We start from the raw sequence: 19122 nt of genomic DNA, 5'->3' as shown, positions 1-19122 counted from the left end.
AGAGACCCTAACTCATCAACACTAATTTTGTTCTTATATTTCTATAGGACACACAGAATCTATTCTTTAAGAACTATTACAGAAAGGATCTTCTATGTCTGCAGTAAACATTGATTTCTTTCTTACCTGATGCTTTGGTTCTCAGCAATTCTGAAGGTTTGCTTGGCTCTCCAATCCCAATGTTGTTACCAGCAACAACACGAAATTCATATTCCACCCAAGGACTCAAACCAACTACTGTTGCATTATATGTCTGTCCATTGAGAATTTCAGGAACTAATGCAAACAAGCAAAAATCTAAACTGAGCATTTAAGGTCATGAATAGGCACTGGTTAAGAACTCAGTTATTTCTATTGTTTGCATTTGTTTTCATATGAAGCTAAAATTATTATTTTTTCAATTTCTGTGAATTATTATGTGGAAACTTTGATAAAATTCAATATGTTGATTGCTTCTGGTAGACTGGACATTTTCATGAAGCTAATCCTTTTGATCAATAAGCATGGGGGTGCAGTCTTTCCATGCTCTGAAGACTTCTTCAATTTCTTTCTTCAAAGTCTTATAGATTTTATTATATAAATGTTAGACTTTCTTAGAGTTATTGTAATATATTTTAATTTTCAAGGCTATTATAAAATGTAATGTTTCCATCTTTTCTTTCCAGGTCCATATGTCATTTGAATATAGAAGGGCTACTTATTTTTGTGTGTTAATTTTGTACCTTGTTACTTTGTTGAAAGCATTTATCAGCTATAGGAATGTCCTGCTGGAGTCTTTAGGGACTTTTATGAATAATACTATAACATCTGCAAACAAACAGTCTCTGACTTCTTCCTTTCCTATTTGTATTCCCCTAATGCCCTTCAGTTGTCTAATCATTGTATTGAACATGTATGGAAAGAGTGAACGTTCTTATATTCTTAATCTTAATGCAAATGTTTTGAGTTGCTCTCCATTTAGAAGGATAATGGATATTGGCTTGCTGTAAGTTGCCTTTATTATGATTAGGAATGACCTATCCCTGGTCTTCATATCACCAGTCTCTCTAAGATTTTTAACATGAAGGAATAAGAGATTTTTTTCAAATGTCTTCTCTGCATCTAATGAAATGAACATGTAGTTTCTGTCTTTTAGACTGTTTATGTGATAGATTACATTTATTGATTTACATATCTTTACCATCCCTGAGTCTATTTAATGAAGTGACTGTGATTATGGTGGATAAACTTTTTAATTTTTTCTTAAATTTTGTTTGCAAACGTTGTATTGAAAATTTCTACAACTATGTTTATAAGGAATGTTGAGATATGATTTCCTTTTTTGTTTATTTTTTATTTTTGTTGAGTCATTATGTAGTTTGGGCATTATGCAATAGTGGCTTCATAAAAAAAGATGTGGAAATATTGGTTCAGTTTATATCTTCCAGAATAATTTGTGAAATATTAGCATTAGTTCTTTTTTGAAGGTCTTGTACCAATCTGCACTGAATCTGTCTGGCTCTAGATGCTGCTGTTGTTAGGATATTTTTAATTACTATTTAATTAATTTAATTTAATTAATATTTAATTACTATTTAACTATGGTTTGGGGGTCAGTTTAAATTGTTTATTTCATTTTGACTTAACTTTGGTATGCTCTACATATCAAGAAATTAATTCATTTCTTTTAGGTTTTCCAGTTTGGTAGAATAATGATTGCTAAATTATATCCTTATGAGTCTCTGCATTTCCTCATTGTTTGTTGGAATGTCTTTTTCACTTCTCAAATTTGAATCCTCTTTCTCTTTACTTTAGTTATTTTTGTTAAAAAAATTATTTTTCAAAGAACCAACTCTTTATTTTATTGATATTTTCTATTGCACATTTTGTTATTTTTTATTGCATTAATTTCAGCCCTGAGTTCATTTCTTCCTATCTACTCTTATTTATTCTTGTTTATCTTTAGGGCTACCAGGTGTATCATTAAGTTAATATGAGATATCTCTAGTTTGGGGATGTAGGTAATAATTTATATTATTAAAATTATAAAATATGTTTATTAGGGCTATCAAATTAAAATATTATTTCCATGAGAATCATTATTAGACTGTCATCACACTATGTAAGTCATGTACCTGTTGCAACAGCTTGCCAGCCCACAGAAAAGGGTGTCCTAGTCTGAATAGTAAATATTTGAATGGGGCTGTTATTATCAGGACCAGGTCTCCAGCTCAGCTTGGAGGTAGTACTTGAGATGTGCTCCACTTTTACATCTTCTGGAGGACCAGGGGGACCTGGAAAATATCATTTATGACAACTATGTTGGAAATGTTTAAACACATCAGTTAAGGATTAGAATGGCTTAGTTTACTTTCAATACATAGAAAATAAATTACTGAATATGAACTAGTGGTTGTAGGTTAAATATTAACAATCTGTCATACTCAGATAACACATTACCTTAGAAATGCCATCTCTAAAGACTAAGGAATACTAATCATGAATTTATTGAATAGCATATAACAATGAGCTGGTTTCAAAATTAATTCATCATTAATATCCATTCTCTCTCAAATGTAACTTAAGTAAATATAACTAATATGGACAAATGTAAAATCCTATATAGTTTATTCTGCTCTGACAGTAATGCCTAATTACAAATACAAGGCTAGTCTAAATTTTAGGAATTAGTACTTTGTGCTAAGCACAGTCATTTATTGGCCATAACTACAGAACCCATAATATGGACTCTTGGAATTTACAGAACAGGAAATTACTTGTGGTTTTCTCTCATCCCCTTATACCCATTTAATTCCTCAAACAGCTACCATTTATATATGGACATTTCTGATTATGAATAAAAGATCGAACCCCTCTTTCATCATTTCTGCTCACCTCTCACAATGATATCAGCTACAGCAGACAAGTGTTCTAGTGTTGTTTGCACTGTGCATAGATATTTTCCTGAATGTCCTAATTGAATATTCCTTATCATCAAATCCCCAACAGATTCCTGAAGACAGAAAGGGGGAGCTGGATGAGAGCATAATCACACACAGCGGGTCCCATTTTCTTTACAGCTGGGTGGATATTAACCGTAAGACAGTTTTGAAATTAGAAGATATACTAAGATTATTATAATTTTCTATAATTGATCCCTTTTATTATCCCCTTTACTCTAATTGCATCTAGAAAACAAGCATTTCTGAGAAATACATAAAATAAAGCAAAACAAAAACAGATGCAGCTTTATTCACAGATAGTGATTATGCCTGTAAATAAAGACAGAGAGAATGATTATGAACTACGTGGATTAATGTAAAACATGCTTTGTTTTATTAAGAAGTAAAGAATTTCAGATACTTACTCCCCCAATTCTTTCAAAATGTGCCACTCCTTTCTTTAAGTCTATGACATCTCCATTAAAGTACCAAACAAATACAACTTCCATGGTGGGATCATGAGACACTTGGCATGGTAAAACAATGCTCTCACCAACTGTAACATCCATTTTAGATGGTGGTATTGTAATGACAGTTCTCTCTGTTGAGGAAAGACTACTTTTTACAAGCTTAGAAATGTTACCCTGTGGTTATAAAACACATATTTTTTAAAGTTATGGTATTGTTTTATGAAAAGGGAAAACAAAAGAAAAAAAACAAAACACCATTGCATTTAGTATGAAAAAAATTCTTTCTGTTTTCAAACATCTTGTACTTACCATTTTGTGACTTAAAGTTATAGACAAATGAGTCATCTGTATCACCCTCTCCCCCAAACCTCAGGGAACAGAGCAAAAGGGGGGCAGAAAAATGATCAGAGACCAAGATTGGGAGGCCTGAAGAGAAGCAGTGTTTTCTAGATATGACATGGCTGCTTCACTGATGACCTCATAGCAGCTGTGGCTGTTTGCAGCCATCAAGCCAGTCAACAATGTAGCATAGATCATGAAGGGCTTCATGAGCCCACCTGTGATGAGAGAACTATGGGTACTTGATCATTTTGGGAGGAAGGAGAGTCAGATTTTTTGTTGTAGTTTGTTTTTATTTTTTAAGGTTGTGGTCGCTGGTAGATTGAGAATAACCCAGTAAACTGTCCAATATTCAAGAGCACATAGGAAAAAGGTGATTTCCTATGGATTTTTAAAAATGCTTTAGTGTGATTTGTCCTTTCCCATATTCCTGCCTTTACTCTGCCTTTCCATTCTTCTCCCCATTTAATCCTCTTATTCCAATTTCTTCATTATCTCTTTATAAAGCTATATGCTATTTTCCCTTTCTTGGAAGACCTACCTTGTCCTTCCAGCCCCTTACTAGCTTCCAAATTTCTGTTTATTCTAGTTGAAGCATATATATATATATATAAAGTATAAAAGCTAGCAATTGCATCTAAGAGAAAACAGGTAGTATTTGTTCTTTGGGTTCTAAGTTACCTCAGGCAGGATGATTGCTTCTAGCTCCTTCTATTTCCCTGTGTATATTTACCACATTTCTATTCTCCACTTATCAGCTAATGAGTGTCTAGCTATTTCCCATCTCTGGCTATTCTGAATAGAGTGACAATGAACACAAATGAAGAAGCATCTCTGTAGTCAGAGGGAGACGCCTTTGAGTTTGTGCCCAAAAATGATATAGCTGGATCTCGTGGTAGATGGATTTTAAGCTTTTGAGTAACCTCACATGAATTTCCAAAGTGACTGTACTAATTTTCCCTCCCATCAACAATGAGTAGGTGTTGCCACTTTTCCTCATCCTCATCAACATGTGTGGGTGGTGGTATTGTGTTCCCCAAAATATTGTGCACCCTAATAAATTTTTTCTGGGGTCAGAGAACAGACAGCCACTAGATACAGAGGCTAGAACATGGTGGCACTCACGCCTTTAATCCTAGCATTCCAGAGACAGAAATCCTTCTGGATCTCTGTGAGTTCAAGGCCACATTGGAAACAGCCAGGCTTGGTGACACACACCTTTAATCCCAGAAAGTGAGCCTTTAATCCCAGGGAGTGATAGTAGAAAGTAGAAAGATATATAAGGCATGAAGACCAGAAATTAGAAGCATTTGGCTGGTTAAGCTTTTAGGCTTTGGAGCAGCACAGTTCAGCTGAGATCCATTTGGATAAGGATTCAGAGACTTCCAGTCTGAGAAAACAGGATCAGCTGAGGTACTGGCAAGGCGAGGTGGCTGTAGTTTGTTCTGATTCTCTGATCTTCCAGCATTCACCTCAGTCCTTGCCTCCAGGTTTGTTTTTATTTGCAAAACCTGTTAAGATTCCTGCTACATCTAGCACCCAACGTTCATGGTATGCATTCACCATAAAGCCTCTTGCCTATGGCCTTGCAGGCCCCAGCTCAGGCCTGAACTATACTTAGCCAGTTGTGGTGGCACAAACCAGTAGGATTTACTGAAGGAGACAGAGGCAGGAAGATCCAGAGTCTGAGGCCAGCCTATGAGGCTTGCTAAAGAGAAGCTTCAGCCAGAGCCCAGCAACAAACGGTGGCAGTGGGATCATGGAGGCAGCAGCTTTACTCTGAGTTAATGGCTTCTCATCATCATGTTGGTGACTACGGTGATGCTACTACCTGGGACAAAGGGTTTACTGCTGCTTGTTCAGAGAAGAATTGCCTGGACCATCCTGTTACAGGACTTGACTGTACTGAATCTACCAGGTTGAGCTGAATCCCCAGGGGAGTCTTTGCCCTGGAGGAGATGGGAATAGGGGGGAAGAGCTGGGGGGAAGGCAGGGGCAGGGGCAGGAGGGGAGAGGACAGGGGAACCCATGGCTGATTGTAAAATTGAAACACAAATATCCATATAAAATTTTGAAATAAAAAAAAAAAGAAAGCATCGGCAAAGGTCAGTTTGGAAAAGTTTGGCAAGGCAAATGGTGGGGAAAAATTGCTGTGAAGATTTTCTTTTCTTGGGAAGAACATTTGTGGTTCCCAGAGACAGACATTTATCAGACTGTGATTGCTCCAAAACGCAGAGGAGACACACACACACACACACACACACACACACACACACACACACACACACACACACACACACAAAGTCTGCAGGGAACCATGACCACACTTGCTTCAAACAGTGACTTTAAAATCTTCAAAAAGGTGACAGGGTCCCACAATGATGATTCCACATGGACTATGTTAAAGCCATTAAGCTGATTAACACCATGGAAAGATCGACTTTGGACTACAAACTGGTAAAGACAATTTCAAGGTGACTAGCTGATATGATTCAACCTGACAGACCACTCAAACAAGGACTTGTGACAAGCCCTGAACTTTCCTATTATGCAGAGACTGAACAAATGATACAGGACTCGACAATTAACCTAAAAATTTTCTTTTCAGGAGTTCCCTAAAGATGTCTTCACCTTCAGAAAGCAGGAAGTAACTTTAAGAAAACTATGCTCACATTCCCAAGAGGTGGGATGGGAGGTTTTTGGTAGTTTAATGAGTTATGGATATTATCATTGTTTATGATGGCTGGTTACAAGTTGTTAATTGTTAATGGTCAGGAAAAAAAGCTGAACAAGGATATTAAATTCAGAGTTTTTGTTTAAAAAAGAAAAAGGAGAATATATATATGAGGTACATCACTGAATCTACCCTGAGAAAAAAGATAAAGAAATAATAAGATAAATGGGTAGATAATTGAATCTACTCTAAAAAGAAAAAGGGGAAGATATAAAAATGACAAAAGATAGATTACTGAATCTATTATGAAAAGAAAAAATACTTTTAAAAAGGAACTACTTGTTTTAACATAGGATAAGTAACAATTTTTTTTTTTTTTTTGTCTGAGTCTATCAAATGTTACTGGACTGGACATTGTTAATATATATAATGGAGTTTTTATCAGAATTTGTCAAATGTTAATGGACTAGACAGTTTTAATGTAATTCTTGACTGTATATATTGTATATACTTATTGGATAGTTTTTCTTGTATTAGTTATAAGCTTTTTTTAATTTTAGACAAAAAAGGGGAAATGTGTTTCTCAAAATATTGTGCACCTTAATAAATTTATCTGGGGTCAAAGAACAGACAGCCACTGGATTCAGAGGCTAGAAAATGGTGATACTCATGCCTTTAATCCTAGCATTCCAGAGATTAAAATCCCTCTGGATCTCTGTGAGTTCAAGGCCACATTGGAAACAACTAGGCATGGTGACACATGCCTTTAATTCCAGGGAGTGATGGTAGAAAATAGAAAGATATATAAGGCCTGAAGACCAGAAATTAGAAGCATTTGGCTGGTTAAGGTTTTAGGCTTTGGAGCAGTACAGTTCATTTGAGATTCATTCTGGATTAGGACTCAGAGGCTTCCAGTCTAAGGAAATAGGATCAACTGAGGAACTGGTGAGGTGAGGTAGCTGTGACTTGTTCTGCTCCTCTGATATTCCAGCATTCACCCCAATACCTGGCTCAGGTTTGATTTTATTAACATGTACCTTTAAGAGTCATGCTACAAACATGAGCTTTCACTTGTTTTAATGATCTTGGCCATTATGACTGGTGTGAGATAAAAATCTTAAAGTAGTTTAAATTTACATTTCTCTTCTGGGTAAGGAGGATGAACATTTTTTAAAGCATTTATCTGATGCTTGGGTATCTTTGGAGAACACTGTTTAATTCTATACTCTATTTTTAAAAATTAGGTTCTTCTTTTTTCCTTGATTGCTCAGGGATTTCAGTTTGTTTAATTTTCATTTTTGGTTTTTTGCTTTGTTTTATTTTTCTCTTCCTCATAATTCTAGGTTAATCCTCTATAAAATATGTAAAATATAAATTATTACAGATTTTTCCCATTCTATAGGCTGCTGGTTTGCACAAACACTGCTGTTCTTTGCTATACAAAAGGTTTATTTATTTATTTATTTTGCTACCTGGGTCCCATTGATTAATCATTGGTCTTCATACCTGTGCTATCAGTGTTCTGAATAGTCATTCTTTTCTGTGCCATATGCTTTCCTTTGCTCATGAGAACAAGCCTATTCCCAACTTTCACTTCTTTCAGATTCAGGGTGTCTGGTCTTATATTGAGCTCCTTGTTCTATAGAGACCTATTAATATAGAAGCTTCTTAAAATATAAACATATATGAAAGGAATTTAAATGGAGCTACAATATAATGGGGGAGACAATGCTCCAATCAGATATCTTATACCACCATTTATAATCCCTCATACCATACCAAGAATAAGTTATATCTTATTGAGTCATTGGCCAATGGAGCTCTATAGAACCCCCTAACCAGTATAGTTTATTGCCAAGGTTATTAGTTACCCTACAAATCTAATGGTAAGTCTCTATTGAAAAACACAAACTTACTTACATCATCAAACATGGAGAAACTGAGCCAGTACTCAACTATAACCTTCACCCCTACTGACTAGCATTGTGGTGATAGATGGTACTTTGCACATTACAAGAGGGAAATTTAATGACTAATATCACCCAACTATAAACCCTGTGACCTACAACAGTGAGCTTCCCGCAAGGTATACTAATATAATAGTGATACAAATGTTATGGGAGTAACCAAGCACTTTTTGATTGTATATAAGGTCCCTTCCATGAGGTGGAAACCATACTTGACCCTGCTTAAATTTACAAGAACCTGAAACTAGATAAGGTCATGGGCCTAAGAGAAGACCCACTACTATTATTCTGCTAAATGAACATATATATATATATATATAATTCCCGATGACATACTGCTATGTCCAAAGATCAGAGAATCAACTCTTATCAAAGAAGCTTCTTCTAGCACTAAATGGGAACTAACAAAGAGGTCTACATCTTAACAGTGAGAGACTTTAGAAGACTCAGCCCTAAATGACATGGTTTTTAATAAAACCTCTCCCCTCAACTCAAGGTCCTACAGGGAAGAAAAGGCAGAAAGAAGAGATAGAGGTAGAAGATGGCTCCAAGGAAACAGTGTCCAGTGTCTTTCAGACACAACAGGACTGACAGACATATGAATTCATAGAGACTGGCATAATCACAAGACCAGCATAAGTTAAAAACAGACAAAATCCCATCATGTAGCAGGTGAAATAGAAATGTCCTACCCCTTACCAAGAAGCTACTTATAAGAAGATACCTGTTTTCAATAAGAAAATCAGATTTACCTTCTAATGGGGTGACACTGGGTATATGAACCACACTCCAAGGTAGACACCATGCCCAGGAGTGAGTAGTGGAAAACACAAAATAAATTCCATGTCTTTTGTGTGCTTTTTGTTTTGTTTTGGTATTTTTTATCTTATTGTTTCTTTTTACTTTGTTATTTTTATTTTTTTGTTTTTCTCTATATGAGAGAGAAAGAACATGGAATTGAGTGGTTAGGAATGTGGGGAAGATCTAGAAGGAGTTGGGAGTGGAGAATATAATCAAAACTCATTTTATTTTAAAAATTTCACAAAAAAAGTAAAAAGATGATATGAAGTAATTAGGGTAGAGAGGATGGGTGGATCTGGGAGACATTAAGAAGATGAAGTGAGTGAGTCTGAGGCAGATGGGTATAATCAAAACACATGGAATTCTCAAAAAATAATAATACATTTCTTAAATTATACACTGATTTCTTCCTAATTCATGTGGAAATAAGTTAAAGATCTCAAAGAACAACATTCCATACATAGCAAGCCACATTATTTTTAGAGTTTACTCTAAATACCCAGCTATAGTAGTAAATAAAAATATGTAGCTACCACTCTAAATAATTCATTAGTTTAAGAATCCACAAGACCAACTGCATTTCTAAGATTATATACATCACAATTTGTGGACTTATATAAATTCATGCTTTTATATTTAAAAGTATGAAGGAAACATTTTATATTTTGGGAATGCGTGTGATGATCTTTTTTTTTTTTCTTTTGACTAAACTTGTCACATGAACAGGGAAGATGGAAGTCTCTACTTGTACATCCACACTTTTCTATCTCAAAATGTGCAGCTGTTATAGAAACCTCCTCTTTATAAACAATTTCCAAAGGCCAGTGTTTGTTACACAAGTCCCAATACATCACTGCATATAACTTCAAAGTCATTTCTAAGACTAATCCACGTTTACTTGAGTTCTAACAAACAGTAACAACCATAGGCATTTTACTTACTTACTATAGTAAAATATACAGCTTTAATTTCAGAGCATTGAGATCCATCATTTCTTTCTTTGTGGTTAATTTTTTCATACAATCTATAGTAATAATGATTCCACCTCCCTCAACTTTTCACAGATTTCCCCTACCTCTTCACCCACACAAATCCACATCTTTTCTTGCTCTGTTTCTTACTAGAAAACAAGCAAGTATGTAAAAAAAAAGACAAAAGAATAAAATAAGATGAAATAAAAGTAAAGAAACATGGTTAGGACAAAACCAACATACAGAGAAAGAAAATGAATGAAGAAAAACCACAAGAAACACAAAGAGACAAAGAGATCTATTCAGTGGAACACACAGAAATCCCCTGAAATCACAAGATTTGTAGCTAGAATATACATAAGCAAAAGATCTGTTGGGAAGAGGGAGAAGAAGGAGTAGGAAGAGGAGGAGGAAGAGGAGGGGGAGGATAAAGGAAGAAGGAGGGGAGGAGGTGAAAAATAAGAAGGAGAAGGAGGAGAAAGTGGAGGACAAGAAGAAACTCAGACAAAGCCTTAAAATAAAAATAGATCCAAAAATACCATTGAGTTCAGTTTGTTTTGCTTTCTATTGCCATGCATGGGGTCAGGCATTAAGGCTGGTGTGTATACCTAGAAAGACTCCATTAGAGAAAACCAATAATTCATTTTTTTCTGGAGGAACCCTGTATATACATTTAAATTAACATATTCCCTAACTTGGCACCAAGAAGCAGTTCCATTTTTGAGGGCATTTGCTATATAGCACTCAAATAAGTTGGGAATCCCACAAAAATCTGTAACTCTAGCTCTCAGGAATGAGACACACTCTACTGTCTTCAGTGTGTGCCTGCAAGCATGTTTACATACACTCACACAGACACATACACACATGTACAAGTAAATAAAATAAACCAACAAAAGCAAACTTAAAATCACAAATCATTCCCTTCATATCAAAACTAAAATCACTGAAGGAATAGATGTGCAAGAATAAAAGTTTAAGGCAATAATCACAAAAATATATGAAGACATTTAAAAATAGTTAAATTACTATGGCAAATCCATACAGAAAAGTTGAGCTGTCTAAAGATAGATCATTAGCTTCCATGCATTCTGGCTTCTTTTCTCTAGTTAACAAACCAAACCAGCACTGAGATTATATTTATATTATCAGATGATTAGTGTTTACTACTGTATTGAATGTTTCCACCACAACTTATTGACTTTTGTTCACCATCATAAGGGAAGATGTAGATTTAGATGAAACATTTATGAAGCAATCATCAGGTAGTGAAGATTCATTCTTCATGAATAGATCAATACATTGTAAGAGTCATGAGTCTGTGGGTTATTTTCTGAGTGGGCCTGTTACAAAAGTCATCGCTGACTCTGGTCCACATTCCTTTTGTCATCAGTACCATGTGCCTTCTGTGAGCTCTGAATTATCCCACCTGCAAACAGGGTCTCTCCAGAAGTACCCCTTGAACCTTAAACCTATGAGCACCAGTGATTAAAGAGAGAATTCTATCCCTTATAAATTATACAGACTATTGATGTTAGTTGTAACAAAAGGAACAAACTGAAACAATGCATCGCTCAATTTTACCTACTGAAGGTAAAACTGTTATTTTATATAGAAACATCTTAGTGGCAAGGACACAGCTGTGGAATATAGGAAGTAATAATTGTGGGTTTTAAGGTTCGATAAAGCAGTTACGGTAAAGATGGAAAAGAGCCTTATATGTCTGAAAATAATGGAGAGAATGTGACTCAAAAACAAAAGCCCTAACTATATTAGATACATTCTATTATATTATAAGCAGGGAGAAGTCTGAAGAGAGGACTTGATAACTGTCTCCATTCACAATTTCAAATATTCCTTACATATTTCCTTATCTAATATTTTGATGAAATTTTAGTAATAGGAAAATGTTTTTCTCTAGCAGTTTCTTTGAAAAAAATCACTACTATTTTACTTATATTGGTGGGCAGATGAGTTGGCTAATTAGATGTGGTGGTAAAGTCAAACTGTCCCTATTTAAGTTTTTAGATCATGCATTTAAACTAATTTTCAAGCATTAAACATGACAACCACTTTTTCCATTTAAGATACTGCACAGTGGTAAAATTAGACTAATTATTCCATTTATGCATTGCTCATTGGCCATACAATGATGACTAAAGCTTCATGAATAAAAAATGATCAGAGTATGACATATAATTGTTAAACTTTCACTAAAATGTTTCAGCTTTTAGATTTATGACAAATATTATTGAGGACCTTTTACCTCTCCATCCTACTGTTAAGTAATAGACATATAATTATTTGGTATGGGATGTAAAACAAAGTGCCAAGTAACACTGCATGTTTGGCTTCACAATGTGTCAACAGAGGGAGGCTGTCATGTATGAGATTGCACTATTGTATACATCTCCAAAACTGTGGCATCCCATGTGTGCGAAGTAATTCCATTAGCATGTTCTACTATTGAGGGATTAGTTTGTGGGAAAGAGATTGCTTTAACATAGAAGTTCATGGCAATTAAGAGTAACCTGTGACAAGCTCAGATGTAGCAAGAAAGAGCCACATGCCCTGTTGTGAAGGACATTTAGAAGATATCTGTATAAAAAGGCCAATTTGGTAGGCAGAAGGAAATTATTTTGCTAGAAAGTTCTGGATGAGCCAAGTGGAAGACAGGAGTGGAAGTGGGAACAAAGATGAAGTGCCCTGACAGTAATAGACATAGAAAGACTTCACTCTCGTCAAGCCAGTTAACTAGTGAGTCCTGCTGGAAGATAAAACATAAGCTTAGTTCAAAAGACATGGGAAGATTGCTTTTGAAACTATTAAAGATCATTTTTCTTTAAAATATTTCTTATTAAGGAAATTTTTCCATTCATTTTACATATTAACTTTTATAAAATTTGATAAGAGTGATATTGATACATGAGTGGTTCAATCAATTTATATGTACTAAAACACATACTTTGGGAGTCATAATTTCATATAAAACACAATTTAAATACTTTGTTGAACTTTTATCTTGATTATTAGATCTTTCTTACTTGCTTTTCTGAAAACTCATCAGACCACTGGAATCTATATTTTTAGCAGCTTCATTTTCAATTGAGGTAATTACTTGGGCTATGTTACTGCTCTTTGCAAGTGCATGATAAACACTTTTTTTTTTTTTGATGCATTTATTTTCCAAAGGACCTTTAAGGCCAATAACATTTTCAGAGCTACTCACTGCAGTTTTAGACAGCAAAATTGCTGTGAACTTCTGACAAAACACTTTTGAAATGTAAATTTTACAACATTTAGAGCTGTTAATAACACATAAACATGGAGTATTTTTTATTCTAAAATAATTTAATCTTTTGTCACTGAAAAATCTATTTTATGCAAGTTTTTATTTAACTTTTCAGGTAAATGTATATGAGAGAATGCTGATGTTTGTTCTGATTCGGGCTGTAACCCTTATATATTGTATAGGAAGCGTAGGTGACTTTATGATTTGTGTATTGGTTTAAAATGTCACTTATTCAGTCCATTGTGACTTTTTCAATTATAAAAAAAACATTAATAATTGGTCTACCTGAAGCTTTGTACAAAAATAGAGTTCTTCTCCTGGAATCAAATAATCTTCAAATTAAATTTTTATTTCTAGCCCTGTGGATATTAGCTCTGCCATGTTTCAGAATTGTTCAAAACTCATAGGTTTTTTAAACTCTTGGAAGAATTCATGCAACTGTGTGATATGCATTACTGCACTGCCCAAACATAAAAATATGCTTTATTTGTAATAATTTGCTGGGTGCCTGTCTACTACCAGCTCTGTTCCTGAGACTGGAGAGTTGACACTTCTGAAAATGACACAGCAAGAGGTGAGTGAGCTGGCCTGCTCTTACTCTCAAGGCAGATGCTGCTGACTCTCAAAATCCTTTTCTCTGCAGCATATGTGCTGTCCAGGGCTGCTTTGTGCTGCTACTTCCACTATCTCACCCATCCACATGGATGTGTTTGCTAATGTCCCTACCTACCCACTTGGCAATCAAGGTCCCCTAACAGTCATTAGGCATGACCATGTACACTGCACAATGGGCCACTTTCTCACGTGTTCTGCTCAAGAGTACAGTCATGCCCACATGTTCATGTACCTGCTACATCACACCACTAGACATTAGTACAAAACAAGTTTGGTGATAGGTAGATGAAGAACTTCAAGACAATGGTGGTATATGAAACCAAATACAGGGCATGCTTTAGCAAGAGAAAATATGAGACTGGGTAAAGTGCCTAAGGAGCATTGGCTGTAAACCACATAAATAAGTATACTCTTACATATGAGTAAAGTAGAAGCAAACAGGGTTACCAAAGAATGATGGGATGGAAAAGATGGGAAAAGAACAAGATGTTCAAAGGGAATAAAATTTCATCTGGATAGGAAGATGATGTTTGAATGTTTATTAAACAGCAGGATGAACAGTTAATAATAATATATCACATACTCAAATTTTCTGAATCAAACTAGAATAGTTTTATTTCAAAAGCAATAAGTATGTTACATGACTAATATGTTAGTTAGTTTAATTTAATAACATAACAAAGAAAATATCATACTGTGCTCTACAGATACATGCTATCTTACTTTATTAAAGTTTTTTTGAAGAAATGGGTACTTTTAAAAGATATGTGAAATATTGGAAGTATGGAGTAAAGATGTGGTCTAATCGGATACCTGTATCATGGGTGGTTATTATGAGGTTAATCTGCATATTGCCAATTTGAATAGATTTGGAATCACTTGGGAGACACACTTCTGAGCATGTATTTGAGAGTAATTTAAAATAGGTGAAATGAGGGACAATGAATCCTGAATGTAGGTGCTACTAAAACGTGGGCAGAGTTCCAAGACTAAATAAAAAAGAGGAAATGAAGAAGTCAGGCAAATACTGGTATTTGTTGGTCTCTGCTTTCTGACTAATGACACGAGGTGATTTGTGTCTTTATACTTCTTTTCCCATGCCTTCCCCAACATAATGAACTACACCTTCTCAAACTGTGGCCATAACAAATGTTTTCTTCCTTAAGTTGATTATGTCAAGTATTTTATCACAGCAGTGAGAAAAGTAACTACCCTGTACACACAGACAGTAACTGTATAGGCAGGCACATTATCCAAGAAAATGTAAAGCTTGGGTAGCTGGGCATAGCATCGCCTGTAAGTATCCACCTTTGCAGACAAAACAATGCTTAGGTCTCTTGTTCCCCTCTCCAAATTGCATGAGGACCAACATAATGCTGTATATGTAACTTTCAAACCATCATGAAGCACTGATTATCTTCTTAGAGAGATCACTTTGCAGATGTACACAGCACCAGAGGAAAACTCAGTGTATGTATATTAGAAGAACAAGATCACATTTGCAGAAATGAAGAGTGATACTTGAGCTAAACAAATATGCAAAGTCTTTAAGACTACTTGCAGGGGGGGAAAGAGGACTTTGTTATTTTTTAATTCATTAATTTCCTTATTTGCATAATCTTCAAAGTGTTAATAAAGTCAAGCATCTGAAAGTTTTCTTCAACCCATTCAGACTTAAAAATAAAAGGAATGTGCATGTTTTCATATATTCTCATTCTTTCCTAAGTGTGGGTATATTCCAAATAGAGAAGTTTATGTTACCTGAGGTTTATTAATGTTGAAACATTTCTTGCAATTTATTAATAAAGGTAGCATTGGAGCCTGAATTATACAAATTAAGTGAAGGGAAGTGGACTGTGGTAGATTATCATTAACCATCTACATCTTGAAACAAAGAGGATAAAATAATTCATTTCACATTATTTTATTCTCTTTCATATACAGTCTATGTTCATTGAATGTCTAGGCCAGTGATTCTAAAATTTCAGCATACACAAGAATTTCTTGTCGAATGTTTTTGAAATATAAATTTCTCAATCCCCACATAAAATACTGATTCAGTATATTTCAAGGGAGATCCTTAGTAAAATGCTGTTAGTCCAAAAAATTTCAGATGTAAACATGATGGTCCAACATTCCTAGGAATTAATTTTATGAATTGAACACATTCTTAGAGCTCCATAGTAGAGTTTATTGTAAAGAAAGCTCCAAAATTCCTAGGTTTAAATACACACTAATTTAAGAATTCCTATATCTGATAGATATGGAATATTTTCATTTTGTTTAATACTTCATAATATGTCTTGTGAAATATGGAGTGTATAGATACATCTGTATATACAGTACTTATGGTGAATGCACATATTTTAATATTTATGAAATTATCATGAAAACTGGAACCTAATATTAGAGAAAATGCTGCTAATTTTTAAGATAGTAACTCTATTTTTGTTTTATGCTAAACAAACATTCCTTAATGTTTCTAAAACACATTCAGATGTGCTTACAGATAAAGTATGTTATATAGAATTTGCTTCCAACTAATAGGATAAGTGTTGGGGAAGTAGTCAAGGGTCTACAAGAAAAAAAATTAGATATCAGTTGTTTAATGTGCACATAAGACTCTGTATTATTTCCTCTAGTTCTATTGTGTTTTTAAATTTTTTTCTACAATAGAAGATAACCATAAAATGCTAGAGGGAATGAACGTTGTTCTACAGAATACAGAGCAATAGTTTCCACATAGTATCTAAAGTAATAAAAACTAACTACTTTTTAAAACATATCCCACATACAAATGAAGAAGTTTGAAATACCCATATTAACTTTTTTTAAAATCTACATTGGCAACACAAAGTCATCCCATCAAAATAGTTTCACATACTCATCTTACTTTTCAGATATGTAAGGAGAAATTTTATACAATTCAGTACCCTTTAGAGATTTACTCAAACTTAAAGTCATAATTGCAAATACATTTCTATAAGTTATCTTCAGTTATGAACTTGCTAGTAGACAGGAAAACTAATCATATAAAAATCTATCAGAGTTTGTGTATTTCCACTAGTTTGGCTATTTGTCCCTGTGCTTTTTCCAATCATGATCTCAACAATTCTCATTCATACAATCCCTCCTCTTTCTTGTCGATTGGACTCTCAGAGCTCCACCTGGAGCGTGACCATGGATCTCTTCATCTGCTTCCATCAGTCATTGGATGAGAGCTCTAGCACGACAGTTAGGGTGTTTAGCCAACCAGATCACCAGAGTAGGTCAGTTAGTGCTTTCTCTCGACCACTTCCAGAAGTCTATTGTGAAGGTATCTTTGTGGGTTTCTGGGAACCTCTCTAGTACTTTATTTCTTCCTGTTCTCATGGGGTCTTCATTAATTGTGGTCTCTTTTTCCTTGTTCTCCATCTCTGTTCTTGATCCAGCTGGGATCTCCTACTCCCCTAAGCTCTCTTTCCCTTGTCCTTCATTACCCGCCCCCCATGTCCAGTTCGCTCATTTAGATCTCATCCATTTCTCTGTCACTGGGCGATCCCTGTGTCTTTCTTTCTTAGGGTCCCATTTTCTAGGTAGCCTCCCTGGAGTTGTGAGTACCAGTCTAGTCATCCTTTGTTTTACATCTACTATCCTCCTATGAGTGAGTACAAACCATGTTTGTCTTTCTGAGTCTAGGTTACCTCACTCAGGATGATTTTTTTCTAGATCCATTCATTTGCCTGCAAACCTTAGATCAGGCCCTCTGGATAAGTGAGACAGTTGATAAAATTGAACAGTTTGGGAGGCCCCCAGGCAATGGGACCTAGTCCTGTCCTTAGTGTATGAGCTAGCTGTTTGGAACCTGGGGCCTATGCAGGGACACTTTGCTCAGCCTAGGCAGATGGGACTGGACCTGCCTTGATTGAATCTACCAGGCTGAGCTGAATCCCCAGGGGAGTCCTTGCCCTGGAGGGGGTGGGAATGGGGGTTAGGCTGTGGGGAGGGTGGTGGTGTAGGGGGCTGGAGGAGGGAGGACAGGGAAATCTGTTGCTGATATGTAAAATTAAATTAAATTACTAAATAAATTTTAAAAATCTGTCAGAAACATAAAATCTCTTCTATATCAGTGGCCAAGGACACTATTACATATGATGATTTATAGAACATTTTAGAACCCAAAATCGGTTAGCAAATGTGTCTAATATCATTAACCATAATGAATCTAATACTTTTTAAAATTCTGTTTTGATTCTTTTACACTAATGGGATGCTTTAAATCTTTATTTGTGAGTGGTAATCTTTCAAAGGTTACTGCTTGAAGCTAACAACTCTACCTCAAGGTCCACAATGTACAAAATACATTATCAGCCTGTTCTCTCCATACAAACATGGGGCTATGTCTTCATATATTTATAACATGACAGGAAGTGTTGCTAAGATACAAATATAAAGTATTCTAGCATATAAATAACACTTCAAATAGGTGATATTATTGTATTTTTTTTACAAAATAACTTGTGAAGACTAGAAACATTAAAATATGCTTTGAAAGTTTGAGCCCTCCTCTAAGTTCCTGAATATCTCTGATTTCTAATCTGCTTAACCTTTTCTATTTCTCTTTCTGTATCTACATGCTTCTATTGGAACTGTTTTTCTTTTAACAATAAAAGCTTTATTAGCATGATAGTAGTTCAGCTTGCAAGTAAATACACATTTTCCCCAAAGAAAACATATAAATGCCCAAGAGTATCTATGAAGATACTTAACACTCCTAATCAAGGAAATGCAAATCAAAAACTCACACCTTTTAGAAGAGCTTTTAGCAAAAAGACAAGAAATAAGTGTTGGTAAGCCTGTGAAGCAAAGGTAACACATACTTTCTTAATGATATTGTTAATTAGATAAAGCCATTAGGAAAAAAATAAAGCCAATATGGAAGTTCCATAAAAACATAAAATGAGAACTTTCATATTGTACAGCATTCAACAGAGTTCTATTGAAATATTATTCAGCCCAATGATCAAAGAAAGGCATTTTCATTTCTGCCAGCACAGATCTGCCAGGATGACATGAGAAATAAGTCATAATAT

The 19122-nt window shown here is 34.9% G+C and overlaps 1 protein-coding gene across 4 annotated transcripts in view; it reads right to left on the bottom strand.

The window, feature by feature from the left end:
- Cntn6 (contactin 6) overlaps window positions 1–19122 on the bottom strand; it is a 347844-nt gene that overhangs the window by 18986 nt on the left and 309736 nt on the right. For all 4 annotated transcript variants that reach the window (XM_036181619.1, XM_036181617.1, XM_036181615.1 and 1 more), the window contains exons 13-16: window positions 3347–3522; window positions 2875–2992; window positions 2115–2273; window positions 127–276 (exon numbers count right to left, since the gene is read on the bottom strand). In XM_036181619.1, coding sequence (XP_036037512.1) covers window positions 127–276; window positions 2115–2273; window positions 2875–2992; window positions 3347–3522 — 603 coding nt within the window. The remainder of the gene's footprint in view (window positions 1–126; window positions 277–2114; window positions 2274–2874; window positions 2993–3346; window positions 3523–19122) is intronic.

Source organism: Onychomys torridus, chromosome 3, assembly GCF_903995425.1.
Source record: "Onychomys torridus chromosome 3, mOncTor1.1, whole genome shotgun sequence".
Taxonomy (NCBI): domain Eukaryota; kingdom Metazoa; phylum Chordata; class Mammalia; order Rodentia; family Cricetidae; genus Onychomys; species Onychomys torridus.
This window is presented reverse-complemented; position numbering and strand designations above follow the sequence as displayed.